This window comes from Mugil cephalus, chromosome 6 (assembly GCF_022458985.1).
Source record: "Mugil cephalus isolate CIBA_MC_2020 chromosome 6, CIBA_Mcephalus_1.1, whole genome shotgun sequence".
Classification (NCBI taxonomy): Eukaryota; Metazoa; Chordata; class Actinopteri; order Mugiliformes; family Mugilidae; genus Mugil; species Mugil cephalus.
Genome location: NC_061775.1, coordinates 17,533,418 through 17,551,851, shown reverse-complemented (window position 1 = coordinate 17,551,851; position 18,434 = coordinate 17,533,418). Strand labels below are relative to the sequence as shown.

Below are 18,434 nucleotides of genomic sequence, written 5' to 3'. Positions count from 1 at the left end.
AAAACAACAAAAAAGGAATCACTGTTTTTGTTAGATGCAGACACTAAGCCTCAAGGGAGCCTGTGTCTGTTTGCCTCACAATCCACAAACCTCTTACTGCACAACTGAACAGGGGAACATTGCGTCAGCTTGGATTTTTAGTCTCCGCGTTTATCGTCAACATCCCAAAGACAAATTGGAAGTGATGGCCAAGACAAGCAGAACCAACAGGGCAGATGACCACTGCATGAGTAATACCACTTTTCTTTGTCATGCAACACTATGTTCGGTCAACAAAGTAATAGCAAGGCAAAGGTGGCGTGCCTGGAGCAAGAGTTTTTCTTAAAACACTGAATAATTCACAAGGCTTTTTGTTACCCAGGTGTAGTGCTGTTCAAATTGCAGTATTATTGCGTTCTTTAGTCAACCAGTGGAGTAATACTATTCCAAAAGCCTTTAAGCAAGCACATGGGATTTGAAAAGACAACCTCCACTGGCTGGATGGGCTGCTTGTAGGCAGTGCAATCATGACAATGAGGTTAGGACTCCCCTCAGTAGAGCACTCATAAAGGAATCTATTTCGTCAATAGCCTACATTTAACAGTGATTGGAAAGACTGCCCTTGTCTTCACTGTCTTGGCATATTTAATAGCATTTTACTAACACCCTTTAAAAACTAAATAATTGCAACGTGATGTGCAGGCTGTAGTCCAAAGCAATAACAAAGCTAGTGCAAGGCAGTGAGGTTCAGCCCTGGTGCATCCCTTTCACTTGCAGACATTTTACTTGGAGGTTAGCAGCTATCTAACCTCTCCACTTGTGTACAGATGAGAGAGCAAATATCACCAGGTGAGAGTTTGCCTCGGCGCCAATAACAGCCTGTCTGGGTGGCATTTATCAGGCTTCAAGAGGGGCTTAAGAACACATCGGGATGTGTTTGTGAAGAGGCCGGTGGATAAATATAGGAGGGAGCTAATCAAGCCCTCTATCAACAAAAGAAGTGCACCATCTGTGTACTTCATCGCTTCTCTTGTTGGACAGATTTTTCAGTGCTGCAGGTTCCAATTTAATGAACGATGTACAAAGTAAATGCTGATGCAACTGAAGTCCATAGCTAAAAAAAAACAAAAAAACAAAACAAAAAAAACTCTCAACATTAACTTGAATTTTGACAGATGGGGATATACTGTAGGTAGGCAGACGAAGATATCAGCAGAAAAACAAATCACATGCCAAATGGTTTTCAGACAACATTTCTTTAATACAAAGTCAACATATCTACATACACAGTGGCTTTAAACCAATTATTGTTTCAGTTAGAAGTAACAGTTTGAAAGTGATAGCACTTGGCCCTCATACAAAGGAAAAACAATTTTGCTGTGTTTGGGTTCTTTTTTCGTTTTGTCCGTTTGTACCGTATATGTTCAATTCTTTTCGATGTCATTTTTTTCTTTTTGTTACCGTTGTTCTCTTGTTAATCCCTCCCCCTCCCCCTCCCCGCTCCCCCAGGATATTCAGCGACACAAATTCGGCGACTGTTTTCAAGTCTAGCATCTTTACATGAAGTCAAAAGAGTTAACACATTTTCACAAGCTTCGAAAGACTTCCACAGTTTCAGTTTTGGCATGGGCCCCTTCAACATTTTTTTTTTTTTTTTGAATTCCAAAGTCCTTAATTTCAGGCTTTTGGTTCCTTTACGAAACATCTCAAGGTTCCCAACGAATGGAAACGACATGCTGGAAATGTGAATTTGCAGCACTTAGTTTTTGGTTGTCTTGATTTCTCCTTGGTAGCATCGCGCTTCTATGTTTCACTGAGTCCGATCCAAGTCCAATTTCTCTCTGCATCCCATAGTGAAGCATGGCCAAACGGAAAACACAGAGTATGGTTCTATACAAGGCTTAAAAAAAATGCACTAGGGGAGAAAAGAAATGTCATGTTGCAGCTGAACCATGTATGGCCTTTAGCATGTTTTTGCCTGTCAGCTAACGATACATTTATGGATTAACACCTTGGCATTTCAGTAGATGGAAGTCTGTAGGGACTTGGCTGGATACTGTAAGGAATGAGGAACACCTCTGGGTTTTAGTGTTCCTTGCAGTAGTGGAAACATTAAGAATACACACCTTTCAAATTCTTGTTTTACCTTGGAGGTCTAATTCATCAAGGGAATTTTAAAACACCTTAGAGCTGTTTTAGCCTTTCTGTCCACAATTGGAATATAAACGTACCAGGTCTTTGACTTGATGATTGATTAGCAGGTGGTTATGTGGCAGAGAGGACTAACCTCCCACATTTGGCTAAATTACACCAGCTGATCAGCTATGCTTATTTCGTGCCCTAATTGAGGCTATAGGCGTCACAAAAAAAAAAAAAAAGAGAGAGAGAGAGAGAGAAGCTGGCGTGTTTCCCGGTTTAACTGCTAGCAGGGGAAATTGAAGGCAGAAAGTGAGTGGTAATTAAAGAACAGGGAGCAGGGCTGGAGAAAAAAAGGTCTCAGAAAACAAGCTTCACAAACACCAGGAAGTTGGACATGAGCAGAACCTTGATCTGTGTTTTTCTGCCCCCGCCACATAAAGTATGAGTTCCCGAGGGTCAAATGATACAAATACATATAATCTATATATTTGTTTATTTACAGGTATACTCTAGATCATAGTGGATATCTAACAAAATGAATGGCCACGTTATGTCAGAAAAAAAGTAATAATAAAAAAACAAACTGTGAGGGTCATATTCTGTACATGATCATACAAGATACAGTACATCGAGACGGTCTGGTATTGTTAACCAAAAAAAAAAAAAAAGTTTTTGATTGATATTTTGTTGACCGATTGTTTGAAAAAAGAGATATATAATGCTTAAAAGTTAATGACAATTAAGAATCTCAACAAGGATTTTAAAAATGGCATCTCCTCATGGGCACAGGTTCTACCCAGGGGTAGAAGTTTTAAGCAGAGGCGGAGGACTCAGGCACGATGCTGACATCCCCGCGGATTTCCTTAAGAAACACACAAGGTCTCTAAGATTTTATATATATATTTAAAAAAAAAAACAAAAAAAAAAAACGCACGAACGAAAGAAAAAAAAAAACGTGCCATTTTCAAACATGAAAACCGACGGGGGGTAAAAGAAAGACGACAAGGAAAAGATTTTAATTCATAGTAAGTGTCTGGATATATCTTCATATTCTGCATTTAAATATATATGCATGTGTGAGTGTGCGGTGATACATACGTACGTACATATCGGCACACGTACACACAGACATGTTATACTTAATTTTTCTACAGTGAAAAAATAGAATGTCTTTTAACATAATATGAACAGATAAGCATTTCTCTTTTTCTGCTAAGTTTAAAAAAATGCGATACAACATCTCTGTTAAAAAACTAAACCGAAAAACAAAAGAAGAAAAGAAAATAAAAAGTCAACTATGCAATGTAAAATAAGTCGTCATAATACAACATTAATGCTTTTCATAATGTTACAATAACAATAAGGCTTTTTTGGAAATAAGAAAAGATTACACACAGTTCTGTCCATCGCTCTGGATTTTGTGCACCCCCCTCCCCCTTCCCCTCCCCCCCACACTGGAAACCTTTGCAGAATCCGTTACGCTCGTGTATATACCAAAGCGCTGATCTCAGAATGAAAACCTGGTGGTCTCAAAAGCTGGATTTTTTTTTTCTTCTTCTTTTAAATCAGACACATATACATATATCGCGTGTCAACCTGCAGCTGTGTTGGGGGTGTTTGTTTCAAGTTTATTCTCCGTTTTGTCTAAGGGATGTGCAAGTAACTTGTATTAAAGAATTTCATTAACACATCATGGCGTTGAGATCCAACATGGCTGCTTGGTCTGGCTGTGTCGCCCACACAGGCTCATCATCTATAAAATGGAGGGCAAATACCAAAGCATCTACTTTGTTTTTCCACCAAAACACACATATGAGTGGAGCTGAAGTCCAATTTTTTTTTTTTTTTTTTAACCACGTTAATGTACAGCTTTGTAACTGCAAAAGGCTTCTGCCACTCTCGAGCGTCTTAAACGATGATGATTATAGAGGAGGCTGGGAAAAAAAGAAAAAGAAAAAGGGGAGCTGATGACGTCGTGTGGATGCGCTTTCAGTCATGCCCACTTGGGGGCGAGTAGTTAGCAGAGCTGGCATCTTTTGTTCAGTTTTTTTTTTCTCTCTCCCTCAAGAGTCCCACGTACAGCATACACAAGATAAGCAGCATGTTTGGTTTTTGACAGAAAATTGGAAAAAAAAAAAAAAAAAAAAAAGTTTAATTCCTCATAAGACAAAAAAGTTCTTAACGATGATGATGAGCGTTGGTCACTGTACACAAAGAAAGCCTCGGCAATCCTCGTTTGGTTTGTTCCAAAGTGTCTCGCCCACCAGATTTTATTTATTTATTTTTTTTCTCTTGTTCAAAATGGTGGATGTTAACACCGCAGCCCGATGTTGCAATGATTCCAAAGAGAGGGGTGATTGTAAAAGATCATGGAACACGCTTGCCTTTTCTTCCGCCTTGTCCATCTGCGAGACGACCCAGCCGGAAGCTTCTTGCAAAGAGGCGATGTTTCCTCCCCCTCCTCCCCCTCCCGCATTCTCTGGTGACTGAGACGTGAGCCTCCCTTTGCGAGCATTTTCACTCTAAATACGCCGTGGTACGTTTCAACGTCGTCGTGGTTATACCTGGCTTAGGATACAGATTTTTGCACAGTTCATAAAACAGATTTTAAGATATGTGTTGCTGTTTTTCTTTTTTTGATCTTGTAAGCTCTCGTGCTTGAGAACGTGTGATGTATTTGTTTAATAGTCGAGTGAGTAAGTGTGCGCTCACACGAATTACTAGCGGAACAATGTAAAAACTCAAGTTTTAATTAATGCCAAATGGAATTATTCTCGTGCTATTCTGTTTCTTTCTCTTTTGTTTGTTTGAATGACCATAGTTTGAAAAAGAGAAATCTGTTTACACTTGCATCCACAGTTTAGTAATTCCTCTTGATATCCCTCCTAGAATGTGTTGGTAGAAATACTCGAACCCATTGACACCCACGCATATAAAAAAAAAAAGAAAAATAAGAGAGTCACCCAGTCTTGGCTACATCCATCTGCTTCTCCTTGATTCCCTCTTTCCTTTTCCTTCATTATCTGTTGCTTGTTACTGTTGTCTCACAAAGGTATTTTTGAGAAATGTCCACGAATGTTTACAATGTCCTCCATATTGAAACACTTGAGGTAAGGTAAGAAGTCTGACAATTTGATCGATACCCCTCCCCACAGCTTGAGCCACAGCTTCGGATTCCTCCCCCGCCGAGGATGTTCTTTTTCTCCAAATGATGGGCAATTTTCATCCGATTCAGCCGCGACGCGATTCAAAAGTCGAATTGGAATTATCAGTTGGTTTGGGCGTTGTCTTCTACAGAAAAAAAAAACAAAAAAACTAACAAAAAAAAAAAAACAAATCTACAGGATCCCGTTTGGTGCGTCCGAATAATTAGCGGTGGTTGTATCACCGTCTGCTGTCGTCGTTTTTAAAATTTTCAAAGTTTCTATGGCTCAGGAGACTGTCGAGGCGGGAGGGGGGCAGGATTGTGGAGGGAAAGAGATGGCTTTTTACGTTGCATAGTGATCAAAGCTTCCTAAGTACTCCAGAGCTGCGTGATAGCAGAATTGATACTCATCCTGCGGAGAAGGGAAAAAAAAAAATTTGTGAGCAGAAAACTCACCATGATATTCCACATTGCTGAGACGTCAGATAACTTAAATTAAAACTAAGTGCATAGGCAGAACGTCCTGTCAGGACGGATTCACATATCGACACATGCTGTTTAAAATACACTCCAGCCTGCACAGAGACCACAAAATATATGCAGATCGTAAATAATTCCCCAAGTCTAGGAGGAAGTTTTCTGACCTCAGTCTGGACCATGGCTGGCCTCTGTGTCCGGAGCATCTTCACTGTCTGGAAGATATCAACCACCCCTTCATAACGCATTCTCTCCAGGACGATGCTGAGGGTGATGAAGACTCCAGTCCTGCCCACGCCAGCACTAGAAATACATGAGCGGAAAGTGAATTAATGACAAACAAAGCGACTAAATCTTTATTCGGGCCAAGTCGATGGATGTGGATTTTTTTGTGTGTCGCATTAGATGTGACCAACTCTGATGAATGTGCGCTTTAGCTCTTCTTCTGCCGCAGGGTAACGCGACAATGGCGACGACGGGGATGGAATTTGTATGCGAGATACCGTGTGAATCCTCTCACACGTGTGCCACACATTCTGGCGTAACGCAAAACGAGCCCTCGAGGACACGCAAGGCGCTCTCCAAATCACACATGCAAACAACCAGCCGAGCAAACACTTTGTCCTGTTAAGCCCCTCCCCCACATGTGATGAGAAAACCCCGGCCTACTGCCGCTTTCCAGAAATACAGCCGGAGCCTTAACTCGGATCCTGAAATACTTGAGAGCTGCCTCTCTAAGCTGCTTTGCTGTGAAATGACTTCCACTTCACCAATGGAACAATAATTGATATGACAACAGATTTATTTGGGCTTCTCCCAGTCCCCGATGCCATTTTGTTGAATGAAGAGTGAAAGTGATGGCTGCTGGTCGACACTCGCTGTGTCAGTGTGTGTGTGTGTGTGTGTGTGTTGGAGGACAAAGGTAAACTCAGGATTTAAGGTGGCTTGTATCAGTTGACAAAATTAAATGATAACAAACAGCGGTCTAATCGTGCAGAACATACATACTATCAGCCCACCCAAAGCCTCTTCCTGGGAGTCAGTCACAGCTTGTCACATGGTCCCTTAAACTCTCTGAGAGCTCCCCCCCTCCCTCCCAACCCCGCCTCTCTCCAGGAAGATCGACTCTGCAAATCTGAAAGCTCGCAGAGCCGCCGCAGACTGAGAGGATTTGGTGTCCCCATTCACAGGAAGTAATCAGGCAATTAATGACAAAAAAGCATGTGGGTCTATTAGATAGAAGCCTGGGGAAAGGAAAAGGAGGAGGGGGAAGAAGAAGAAGAAGAAAAGGGGGTGGGAGTGAATGAGTCGAGCTTCGGGAGGACGGATGAGGAAAAAGAGAGTGTGAGGATTAAGAAATAGACGGGCAGATGACAGACGGAGAAGGCCGGTGACGGAGGAAGAAAGGGTAAGAGAAAGGGAAGGCATAAGCTCCCGTTTTCTGAGCTAGCAAAGACGAAAGGAGGAAGGAGGTGGCGGCGGATGAATCAGCATCAACATCACGACTCAAGAGGCCTTTTTACACCTGCTAATAACGCAGAATTCTAATCATTTACAACACTCTGGGTTTGTTGCCGCGTTAATCCTCCTGCGCTTCGACAAAACCAAACTTAGCCAGCTGAAAACACTGCGGCGAGTCTCGCGGTCCGCCTTAAGGGGCGGAGGGGCCTTCCTTCCATCCATTACTCCAGTCCTGCAATAACCGAGCCTTTCGCTTTAAGACGGCGCTCTCCACCCTCCAGTGAGGGCTTCGTAAGAGGGGTAGAATAACTCAGTCTTATTGGGTGCTTCCCTGACACATATTACAGCTCCCAGAGGGCCACTTGGCGGGCGGTGACATCATTGCTTTTTAATACAACCAGGAGGTGATGTTATGTTTCATGATGTCATGGCGCCCGTGTGACACCTAGTCTGTTCCCGAAGTAAAATATTTTCAGGCGGCAGCCAGGATATTATTCTCTGTGTTAACACCTTTGTTAACGCTTTCCCATCCAAAGGAGCTGTTGCGTTGGAGCCCTTTTCTGAATGCCAGCCTGTTAGACCCCTGTTCCCCCCTTCGCTGGCCTTGCAGCGGTGAGCGCGCGTGCTTAATTGGCGACGACTTCGCAGCAGCAGACGCTCACCACGTCTCACCTGTTGCCTCTTTTTAATGAATAACTGTTGCGTAACTCCGTCTCGTGTCACTTGTTGAATTTCTCCCTTTCTCTCCCAGTCTTGCGGAGCATTGAACAGCAGAACTGCGAAAGCTGTCCATTGTTTGGCAGCAGAAAGGAACAACTCATTCATATGCACCCGGCTCAAGGCCTATCAATGAATCAGAATAATCTGAGGTCTTGGCGGTGACCACTACCAAATATCAGTTTTTGCCTCGGTCCAGCCTGTTGAGTTAATGATGAAAGTTACCTTGGAAGCTACACTTGAGGTGATAAAAATGCATCGCGGAGCGATCATAAAAAAAACAAAAAAAAAAGAATGGCTGTATCATTTCATGTCTCCTCTTTGCAAATGCCAAGCCACATCTGAGCCTTATCAATTATGGAGGAGAAGGGCCTGTGGAGGTGCAGAGGCAGTGTACTGCGGTGGAGAGGAGGAGGAGGGATCATATCTGATGATGAAGTTATAGCTGCACCTCAGGAGGAGCTGAGCTGCAAAACAATAACCACCTTAAGATGTGATTTAATCTCGCCTTGATACCTAAAGCTTCACATCTCTTCCAAGGAGGAAAGCTTGTCCTTAAGAGTCCAGTTTGAGGCACAATGTACTCCAAGAAAACATCGCACCACTCCCTGCTTTTCAGGAAAGCCTGACACATTTTAGCTCTTTAAGGCAGCGCAAAGACTATACTTTCAGACACCTTACCTGCAGTGAACAGAGATAGGTCCGTCCTGTCCAAACTGCTCCTTGGTTTTATGCACCTGGCCAATGAAATCAATGAATCCCTCCCCGGATTTGGGCACGCCTTGTTCGGGCCAATCCGTGAACTGGAACTGTCTTACTGTCCTGGATTGACCATCCTGCAAAGGCAGAGAAAAATATGTGATTAGCATGAACAAAAAACCAAATGGGTTTCACTCGTCAAATATTACTTGTATTTTTTCATGTACAAAACATCTGCAGATACAGTGAAAAACTCGTCTCCCAACAGACAGCCCCCGCTTTGCTGCTCCACTACCAACTGTTTCTTTTTTCTCCCCATTGTGTTTCGTGCGTGTGTGTGTGTCACGAGAAGGTCCTAGTTAAAGCTAATCAATAGTGTATCTGCCATGACAAGCGTCTTCTCTCAGACACCATGTTGAATAGGATAATCCTGCGATGCGATCGATAAAGCGACCTGATGGATGAGCGGAGCGAGGACAGCGAGAAGCAGGAACGGAGCTGGAGATGGGGGGTGGACAGTGAAAATTGGAAACGCAAACTCTGATACCCTGACACGCGTGCTAGGAAAAAAAAATAAAATAACATCCGTCTCAACAACTTAATCTCATATTGATTCTTATAATCGCGAGGAGGCAATTGCAGTGTGCTTTCTATGCAAACAAAAAAAAACATGTAAATATATTTTTACAATGAGGCGGCACCCGCTAGGACCACGGAGGCTTTATTTTGAGAGAGGTGATTATCCGGTTTGCGAGCGCCCAGTCAATACTTTTGTCCTTGTGAAGAAAGTTCCCTTCAAGTTGTCTCAGAGAGAACAAATTTCTCGAGACAGTCAGCAGAGACGAGCATTTATGTGGAGACATGCTCTCCGCTTGATGCCACCAGTAATTAAGACAACCAGGTGTTCATTTCTCAAGTTGGTTCTCACTTCCCCGCACAACAGACTTTGGTTTTGACACGACGTGTCATTCTCACGCATTTTCTTCCCATTTATTCACAAAGAGCACAGGCACAATTGCCTGAATACACACCTGGCAAGTAAACTGGGTTGGGTTTTTTGTCTGTTATGAGATTCTTCTTGAAGCAGGGTGAGATGTTATAGAATTCATAGAGTGTTATGTAATTAGCGAGAACTTGAACCTACACTGAGAAAGACACATTTTAACGTCTGATTATTTCTTGGGAAACACATTATCATGTTTTTGGTTTTTGGTAATCAGCAGATTCATTATAAAAAAAACAAAAACAACAACATTTTTTTTGTTGTGAGAGTTAACCGGTGAATAGGCAGAGAAGTAACAATTATTGTGCGCCAATATTAGTCAGAAGCAGTGCTGTTTGTTGAAAAGATAACTGTGGGCAACTTCAATGTTTGACAGGTTAGAATAGCATGTGCTAGAATTATATGTAATTGTCATGGACAATGGTTGCGGCTGGCCAACATTCTTATTCATTTATTCAGATTTTTGCCTTGAGCTAACAATCCCTCACTGCAGGCAAAATGTAGATGGTGAATTTTAAGCTACTGCACGTCAAAGGATGTACATAATCTGTCAACTGAAACGGAGTACCTCTGCCAGCATTTGCATGCTGGTACTATGTTAACCGCTGATATGTTTCAGCATCACCACCGCAACAAGATGTACACTTTTATTGTACATGACAAATACAGTGATATGGGTTCTAATAATTTAAGCTCCACATGCCAGAGCTCTTTGTACAGCGTCTCGTTTCTCTTTCCCTGTTTTATGACACATTGCATGTTCTCTTTCTTTCGCCGCCTTTGTTTTCAACTCAAAAACATTTAGCCTCTGCAGGGGGATTAAAAATGAAAGAGGGGCAAAGACAACAACACAATAAACCGAGCACACCGAAGAAAGACAGGAGGGAGGAAAAAAAAAAAAGGAGAGGAAAATTTAACACACAACCTGAGGGCCCACGCGGCGTGTCAAATTGTGTGATTAAATACGTGACTGGCTCGCTAGATGTGAGTGTTGAGGCGTGGAGTCTGCGCTATTATTGTGCGGAGGCATGCAACGTACACGCCAACACACACAAGAACACGCAACTATGCGGCGGTATGTGATGTTAAGACCGACTACATGCATACGAACCACACGCCGAATACGCCACTGTTATCGTATCCATCTCTCCGCTTTGTTGCCTTAAATGTGAAGATAAGCTCTGGCTGTTGCGCTTTCATGTGTCAGTCCCCTTTGAAGATCTTCTGAGAGAAACCAGCACTGACCAACCCTCAGGACAATATATTTGCATGTGTTCCAGAGCAATCACATACGTGCTTACGTACATTATGTTTCTAATGTATGGGTCTTTGTGTGTTAGAGACGCACACATGTATAAAACCGTGTGTGAATTTGTGCTGAGAAAAGCATGTGTGATGGTTATGTGGAAGAAAGTGTGCACTTTTGTATGTGTAAGCGTCGCTATGAGAGGAATTTTAAACACTGCATGGAGTTATGTAATTATAAAATAGTGTCTGTGTATGTGTGTGCGTGTGTGTTTTAGAGCTCCCCTATGTTATGGGTAGAAATCACTGGGGGCGCTGGCCCCCTGTTGGCTTAAAAAAAATAAAAAATAAATGAAAAAAATGCTAACTTTCAGTTATATTCTGAAAATAGGGCTCAAAAGAAAATTGCCGATGTACTTTATGCTTCTTTAAAATAACCAGAAATACCAGTCCACTTTTGGTGTATTTCAGACGATGGTCCACTCTTAGTTAAGTAAGTGTGTATGTGTGTGTGCGTGTGTGTGTGTGTGTGTTAAGGGGATGCTTAAACAGAATCTACGTCTGATGTCCTCATTTACTCCATACCAAGTATGTGTGTGTGCGCGAAAGGAGATTTAAAGTATTATTAATTTATTTTTTTTTACGCCAAAAGAATGAACTCTAACTAGCTGCCACAACACCTGGGAAATCATTGGATATGTCAGCCTATTTGGCTTTTTTCCCTTTCTCTGCTACATTTTCTGCTGCTGCTGCTTCTTCAAACTGTCTGGCCTAATTGGACCCAAAAAAAAAAAAAAAAAATTCAGAGGTAAAGAAATAACTAGGTTTCAAACAGTTCGCAGAAATTAAAGTCAGTTTGGCCATGAACTTTCATTAATAAAATAATAATAAAATAAAGTCATCATTATATCTTATTTCCTGTGGAAAACTGTTTAACGACTTTCCATGTTTATGTGACCTAGTTTTCTTAACCCGCTTAATCTTTGACATTTCTCACCCGTCAGAGAAATGTTGTTGGTGCAACTGTGAAAATTAGTTATTGCATTGCATTTTGGGCTTAATTGCTGCTGCTGCAGCACCAGAACCACTAACAAAAAATCATTCAACGATTCACTGTGATAAAAGGCTAAAATGTATGATGGGTATCACTGATGGATAGTTATCAATGTTGAGTTGCAGGGGACAATAAACGCAGAGTACAAAACTTGAAATTGCATTGTGTGAGGTTCCCATCTCTATTTGTTTCCATGGTTTCACGGCTTATTTTCATATTTTGCAAGTTATTCAACCTAACCCAAAACCCCAAGGTAAGTCTTACCCTGGCATCTGTGACCTTGAACTCTCGGAGGATGTACTGAGGCATGTTGTACTCTGCCATGGGATCCACCACAAAGTACTGATACCTGGCAGAGCGCTCTGCCGGCCAGTACTGGTGACACTTTTCCTGTTTGAGCAAAAAGGTTTGACATTTAATTTTTTGTTGTATTGTAATACCGTGGTAATATAGGTGTACAATAACACCAAAAATCAAAATCCTACCCGTCCCATCTCTCTGAGTTTGGTCAACATGACTACAATAGTTGAGTTGTTCTCCCAGAGCATTCTCCAGAAGTCTTCTGTAGTCTCTGCCAGAGGGCCCTGTGTGGCGATGTAGGCCTTCTGTTGCCTGTCAGCAAAACCACATATAAACAATTCAGCTTTTAAACACCACTGACATTCTTGATTCACAAAATTCACAACTTTTTTGCTGGTAAATTTTGAAAAATCTTGAGTAAACTGCTTTTATTGTTCTCTTTAAGAATTGCTAAGAAAAAAAAAATGCATGCAATAATTGCCTAAATCATTGGCCCTTCACATGCAGTCCTGTTCTACCTCAGCCTTATTCCTACCTGTAGCCATCAATGAAGCTGGAATTGATGTAGTCAGATCCCTCCAGGCCTCTGATTGGCTGCAGGCAGACACGTGTGGTCTCGTAGGGCATGATGTTGACCAGCCGATTCTTGAACTTGTTGCAAGGAAGGTTGGCACTGATGAAACGCGACGTGTGGGCTTTGGAGTTGGCCAAACGCTGGTTGGGAAAATACGGAGGGACAGTTTAATATACTAGAGAAGAAGGGCACAGTAAGGGTAACAAAGAAAAGAGTGCAACACTGACATCCGGAAAGATATGAATAGAAATAATGACACGGATGAGGAAAAAGTAGATGAAAAGAATTTACAGTAGTTAGAGAACGAGGGAAGGAATTGGCAAAAGCCATGGTATTAACAAAGCGGAAAGAAGAAATGTGAAACGAGAGGAGAGAGGAGGAAGGAACAGCAGGAGGGGATGATAAAAGGGGAGAGAGGAAAGGAGGGAGTTGGAAGACAGGTGTGAGACAGATAAGAAGTGGAGAATATCAGTGACAGAATGTAATAAAGCGGACCCAATCACATCTGATGTGATCCATGCTTTACTGATGGTGGCGCAGCCTAAAGGGGACTTTTTTCATCAGGAACAAATGCATCGGTGAGTCATCAAAAAAAAAAAAAAAAAACTTTATACCAATTTGCAACTGCGGGTCCAGATGCAGCAGTGGAGAATATGCCACACACCCAGACTAACAAGCCTCTGGATAAGGCCTTTATGAAATCCAAAACTTGCCAAAAAGTGGGTCACTACCTCCTTTGATAACAGCAGCACGATATGTGTGGATAAAACACAGACGCACACAGCAATGTTCTGAGACTCACACGCACGCAGTTTAATGATCAAAATGAAAAGCTGTAGTGCTATATCATCATTGTCCCAAGGACCTCAGTGGGAGTTTATGTGTCCTATGATCGCCTCCCTTTTTGGCTTCAGTGTCTCGCAGAACCTATGTATGTATGTGTGTGTGTGTGTGTCTTTGTGTGCATGCTTGTTAGCCTGTAAATAGAAGACACTCTTGTTAGCCTGCTTCAGAGGAATAGAAAGCATTGAAGCACAGAAGACGCTAGTAGCACTGCAAAAGCATGACAGAGAGATAACCAACTGACAACACTAAGAAAGTAGGCGGGATTGTAGATTTATTTCCTGGACTCCTCGTCTCTTAAGGGCTGCCAAAACACAAACATTAAAAAAATATTCCGCCTTGAAAGTGCGTGTATACATTTCCACTTTCTCTTTTTCCGCAGCGTTTTCGACTCTATCTTCCCTCTTTGCTTCTCCTATGGCAACAATACGTCTGTGGCGTCAGTGGCCACTTGGAGTCTGCCCAGCGGTTTCTCTCCTCTCGCCTTCATCTCTCGCTACCGTCCCCGCTTTTGATCTGCAGTTCACAAAGGAACCTGGAAAGGCTTGAGGTGGCCTGGCAATGCTAACGAAACCCCTGGCCGCACCACAGAATACCTCGGAGAGTGTGGGGAACTGCGCCAAACCTGGCAACATGTCAGCCAACGGGGAAGGGATGTGCACAGTGTACCTTTGGTCAGGGATGCCAGCTCCTTTCCATTTGTAGGACAGCACATCTGGCCAGTTGCATTACTTACATTAGGCATGCTACACCGCTACAAGGATAATCCTATCTGGTTAATCACAGATCAGGCGTATCATTGTGACCGCTGTCATGTGAAGTAAATAACACTGACCAACCGATGACAATTCAATGTTCTGCTGGGAAACTTTTGAACCTGGCTTTAGCGTGGATGTTACTTAGACATGTACCACCCACCTAGACCAGACCAGCCCCCATCAGAAACCTGGGCTTACTGAAATAGCTCCTACAGTTCCTAACAGGTCTCCTAAATAATTAAACCTAATCAAAATAGATGTTCAGAACCAACGGAGTAGACATTTAATCCTGGCATTTTGATTCTAAACCCATAACTAAACATCCCTTATTCTCTTTCTGTCTTGTACATTCAGTCTGTCTGGTAAATTGTCTCCGTCCTTTGTTATTTAATTCAAGCCTTTCCCTGAACATACTTGTTATTTATGCATATATGCAAAAAAACAACAAAAAAAAAGTGCTCGTCTGACAACTTCCTGGCATCTTCCTCTGGAAATCACTTTTTCTGCCTTGACTCCTGCAAATTGCAACAGCTCGCGGCTTAACTCTGCACGGGGCCGTGTCCCACCTGAGAATAACAACGCCCTCTCACCCGTCCCTACAGCGCAGTATTCTGTCCAATCGCTTCCTTAGTGCCAAGTTAGCATACAGTCGTCCCTTTGTTCATTAGCCAAACGTTCCTCCCTCCACTTGCCCTGCCATCCACCTCCATTTGTCATCATCAAGTATTAATTACTTAGCTCCCCTACCCCTCTTCACGCGCACACCTCCCTCCTCGGTCCTAAATGTAGTGTAGACGTTATTAATCCCAGTTCGACTCCTGATGCCAGCTCAGCATTATCCCTGTTACAGATGGCGATGGAGATTCCATCATGGTTGTGTGCCAAACAAAAAAAAAAAAAAAAAAAAAGTAAAAATGTTCAAACACACCAGCACTATTATTGCTTCCTGGCAATGGGCCTTGTTGATGAATGGCGTTGGGGAGATGACGGATGATTTGAGAACGAGTGTGATTCAAGGTCAGCAGATAGTGCCTTGAGCACAGTAGTTGAGGTGTTTTTATGAGTTGATGATTATTAAGATATTTACTGGATATCTACGCAAGCACAGCGCCAGGCTGTCTGTCCTCACCTACTGGTTTGTCATGAATTTCTCCAAGAAAGCATATACTATTTCTTTCTGGAATGGAAACTCAAATTTGTGCTGCTTTCAGCCAAAAATCCTTTGTCTTGTGCCTGCGAGATTAAACATAATTTCTTTTCTTAAGCATATTATTCCAAATCCTCCGAAATGAACACTGTGGCCAAACAGCGGAGGGCTTTGACATTTCCATTTTCCTAGCTTGAAACAAAACCCAGTAGTAATTCACACAGTGTGTATCGAAATGATTAAATTATTGAAGTGAGGCTCAAGAACGTAAAGGAGATTTGCTTTCCAGTCCATCTGCGATCGTTTTACTTGGACGGCACAAATAGCTTTCATGTAAATAAGGCAGGTTTAATTTATATTCTATTTACCTGGAGCCGTGTAACATCTTCAAGGGATGCGCATTTACCTCAAACTCTTTAAGCTTACACTGTGTTCATTCAGCATTGCCATTACGTCTTCATGAGCAACAAGTTAAAGGAGAGCGTATTCAGCCTTTTTAAGGTCGCTGTGAATAACATCCTCTGTTCATTGTCCTGTTCATTCTCTCGGTTTCCCTAATGAGCGACAGTAACCATTCATTCTGTGATATGGTTTCGCATGAAACACTCTCACCGCTTCCAACTTTTGTTAAATTATCAAAATGCAAAGACACGCACTAAATAAAGAGCAATGGTTGCAACCAATAAGTGGGTGCACCGCAAATAATGACGAAAAGCAGAAAATATGAAAGGCAAATAATGATTTGCATCCTAAATAACTTCCAGGAAGACAAAGCTGGCAGCGAGGCTCATTTAAAAGGCTTACGGTAGCTTAAAAACAAGGTGACAGAAAAACAGAGCGGGGCTGTCTTCATTATTTAGTTATGATGAAAGCTAAAGAGTGGAGAGTTAATACACACATTGATCTAACGAGCCTACATGTTGTCCGTCACTCTCTTAACCAAACTATTAGCAGACTGTTTTGTAATTGCCACGCCAGCCTCCGCTCTATGCACTTTATTAGTGAAAATGCACCAATCAGGCATAACATTATGACCACCTTCACAATATTGTATACGTCTCCATTGTGCCTCCAAAACAGTTCTCATCAGAGAATGAACGTGGGGCTTCTGAGGTTGTTCTCTGGTGTCTGGCAGCAGGATGTTGTTAGTGGGGGTCTTTGGGTCCTGTGGGTCGAAGGGAGGGGCCTCTGTGGATCAGGCTTGTTCCAGCCTGATCAGATCTGGGGAATTTGGAGGCCAGATCAACTCCTTGTGTCGTTTTTCATGTTTTTTGAGTTGCTCCTAAACTTTTTTTTTGCGTGTCTGCCAGTGTCAGGCTGCATCCACGCTGGATCCAAGGAGTGTCCTTGCTATGGGGTGGGGGTGCCTGATCTGGTCTGAGTCTAGGTCTAGTAAGTAATGTTCACATTTATGCCAGGTCCGGAAGTTGCGCAGGAGAACACACTGAATTGTAACAAGATGGTCAATGTTCTTCACTTCTCCTGTCAGTGGTTTTAATGTTTTGGCTGATCGCTGTAAGGGGTCATTAATGTAATTTACCTTAAACTCCAGCTCCATGCCAGTAACGTGCTCGCCGCTCTCCACCTGGGCCAGTTTCTGGATGTAGGAATACAGGCTCCGGGCAGCCACTTCAGTGTTTCCACAGGCCACGGCCTCCAGCAGCGCGTCGTGAATGAAGCTGTACTGGTCCTCCGTCTGCACCATGTAGTTCCGCTGTGAGCGCATCAGCGTCACGTGGCCGTAAATGTCGACCGTCTTCTCGTGCTTAATGCGCTCAAGCATGGCGTCGATGACGATGAAGCAGCCCGTCCGGCCAACACCCGCACTGAAAGGAGCAAATAAAGGAATAAGAAGAAAGAAGAAGTTAACCTGTGTAACTGAATTCTACTTGCGCCTGAACATATTAAAATATTAGGTGATAATATAAGGTACGCAGAGCAATGTTTTTGTGGTATAGTAGTTTAAATTACAGAGTAGGAGAAGACAGAGAGCGACAGCAATAGATAGAAGGGAGATATAGAAATAATGGAAAATGACAAATAGAACAACAAGAGCACAGTGCCACGGAGCCTCAGAAAAGCAAGCTGTCAAATTTCAGTTTTATTGTGTAGTGCTTTGGATTCACTGAAGTCTTCTTATCTTGACAAAAGGGAAGGTTTCAATTTGAATAAGCCTTTTGAGAAATATCGCTTGTAAAAGGAAGAGGAGCTAAGGAGCGAAAAGGGAGAAGGGGGAAAGATGGGAAGGGATTACTGCGAGGCTTTTGAAAAGAGAAAGGAAAAAAAATAAAGGTGGAGAGAATGGGAGCAGGGAAAAAAAGGGGACGCTTTAAAGGGGACGGTGATGTGACCAGCAGATGAAGAGAATAGGCAGAGGTCACATGAGAAAGAGTGCCTGTGTTTGTATAATGCGCGTTATGCAATGTGCAATAGAAAACACACAGGGAGGAGCGCGGCCATTCTGTTTGCTCACGGAGACATGATGATGTGGTGTAATAGTGGCATGAGGGAAACGGGCGTCCATGTGTCCTTCCATATGTGGAGTTCAACTCTGATTTTTAATCTCAATTTAAACCACCCCAACTTTGATCTCAAACTAACCTGCAGTGGGCGATGATGGGTCCGGCGTCAGGTGGGTTGCAGGTCTTCACCCTACGGAGGAAGGCCAGGAAAGGGGTCGGGTACTCTGGTACACCGTGGTCTGGCCACGCCGTGAACTGGAACTGGCGAACCTCCCGCTTCTCGCTAGAACCATTCTGGAAAAGGGAGGGATTGAAGCATTGTTATGGCGTGGAAACAGTTGTGTTGCAACTGACGGACCTGTTGGTTTTACTGGTGTAAAGGAAAAGAAAACCGGTGTCCGTATATGTCACAGAGACATGATAAATCAATT

At 42.8% G+C, this 18,434-nt stretch overlaps 1 protein-coding gene across 17 annotated transcripts in view; it reads right to left on the bottom strand.

The window, feature by feature from the left end:
- Nucleotides 1-1,216: 1,216 nt before the first annotated feature.
- Nucleotides 1,217-18,434, bottom strand: part of ptprsa (protein tyrosine phosphatase receptor type Sa) — a 212,882-nt gene continuing 195,664 nt past the window's right edge. For all 17 annotated transcript variants that reach the window (XM_047586746.1, XM_047586748.1, XM_047586749.1 and 14 more), the window contains 8 exons: nucleotides 18,143-18,297; nucleotides 17,082-17,367; nucleotides 12,755-12,933; nucleotides 12,405-12,531; nucleotides 12,184-12,309; nucleotides 8,600-8,754; nucleotides 5,908-6,043; nucleotides 1,217-5,675 (listed from right to left, as the gene is read on the bottom strand). In XM_047586746.1, the coding sequence (XP_047442702.1) occupies nucleotides 5,607-5,675; nucleotides 5,908-6,043; nucleotides 8,600-8,754; nucleotides 12,184-12,309; nucleotides 12,405-12,531; nucleotides 12,755-12,933; nucleotides 17,082-17,367; nucleotides 18,143-18,297 (1,233 nt within the window). In that variant the 3' untranslated portion in view covers nucleotides 1,217-5,606. The remainder of the gene's footprint in view (nucleotides 5,676-5,907; nucleotides 6,044-8,599; nucleotides 8,755-12,183; nucleotides 12,310-12,404; nucleotides 12,532-12,754; nucleotides 12,934-17,081; nucleotides 17,368-18,142; nucleotides 18,298-18,434) is intronic.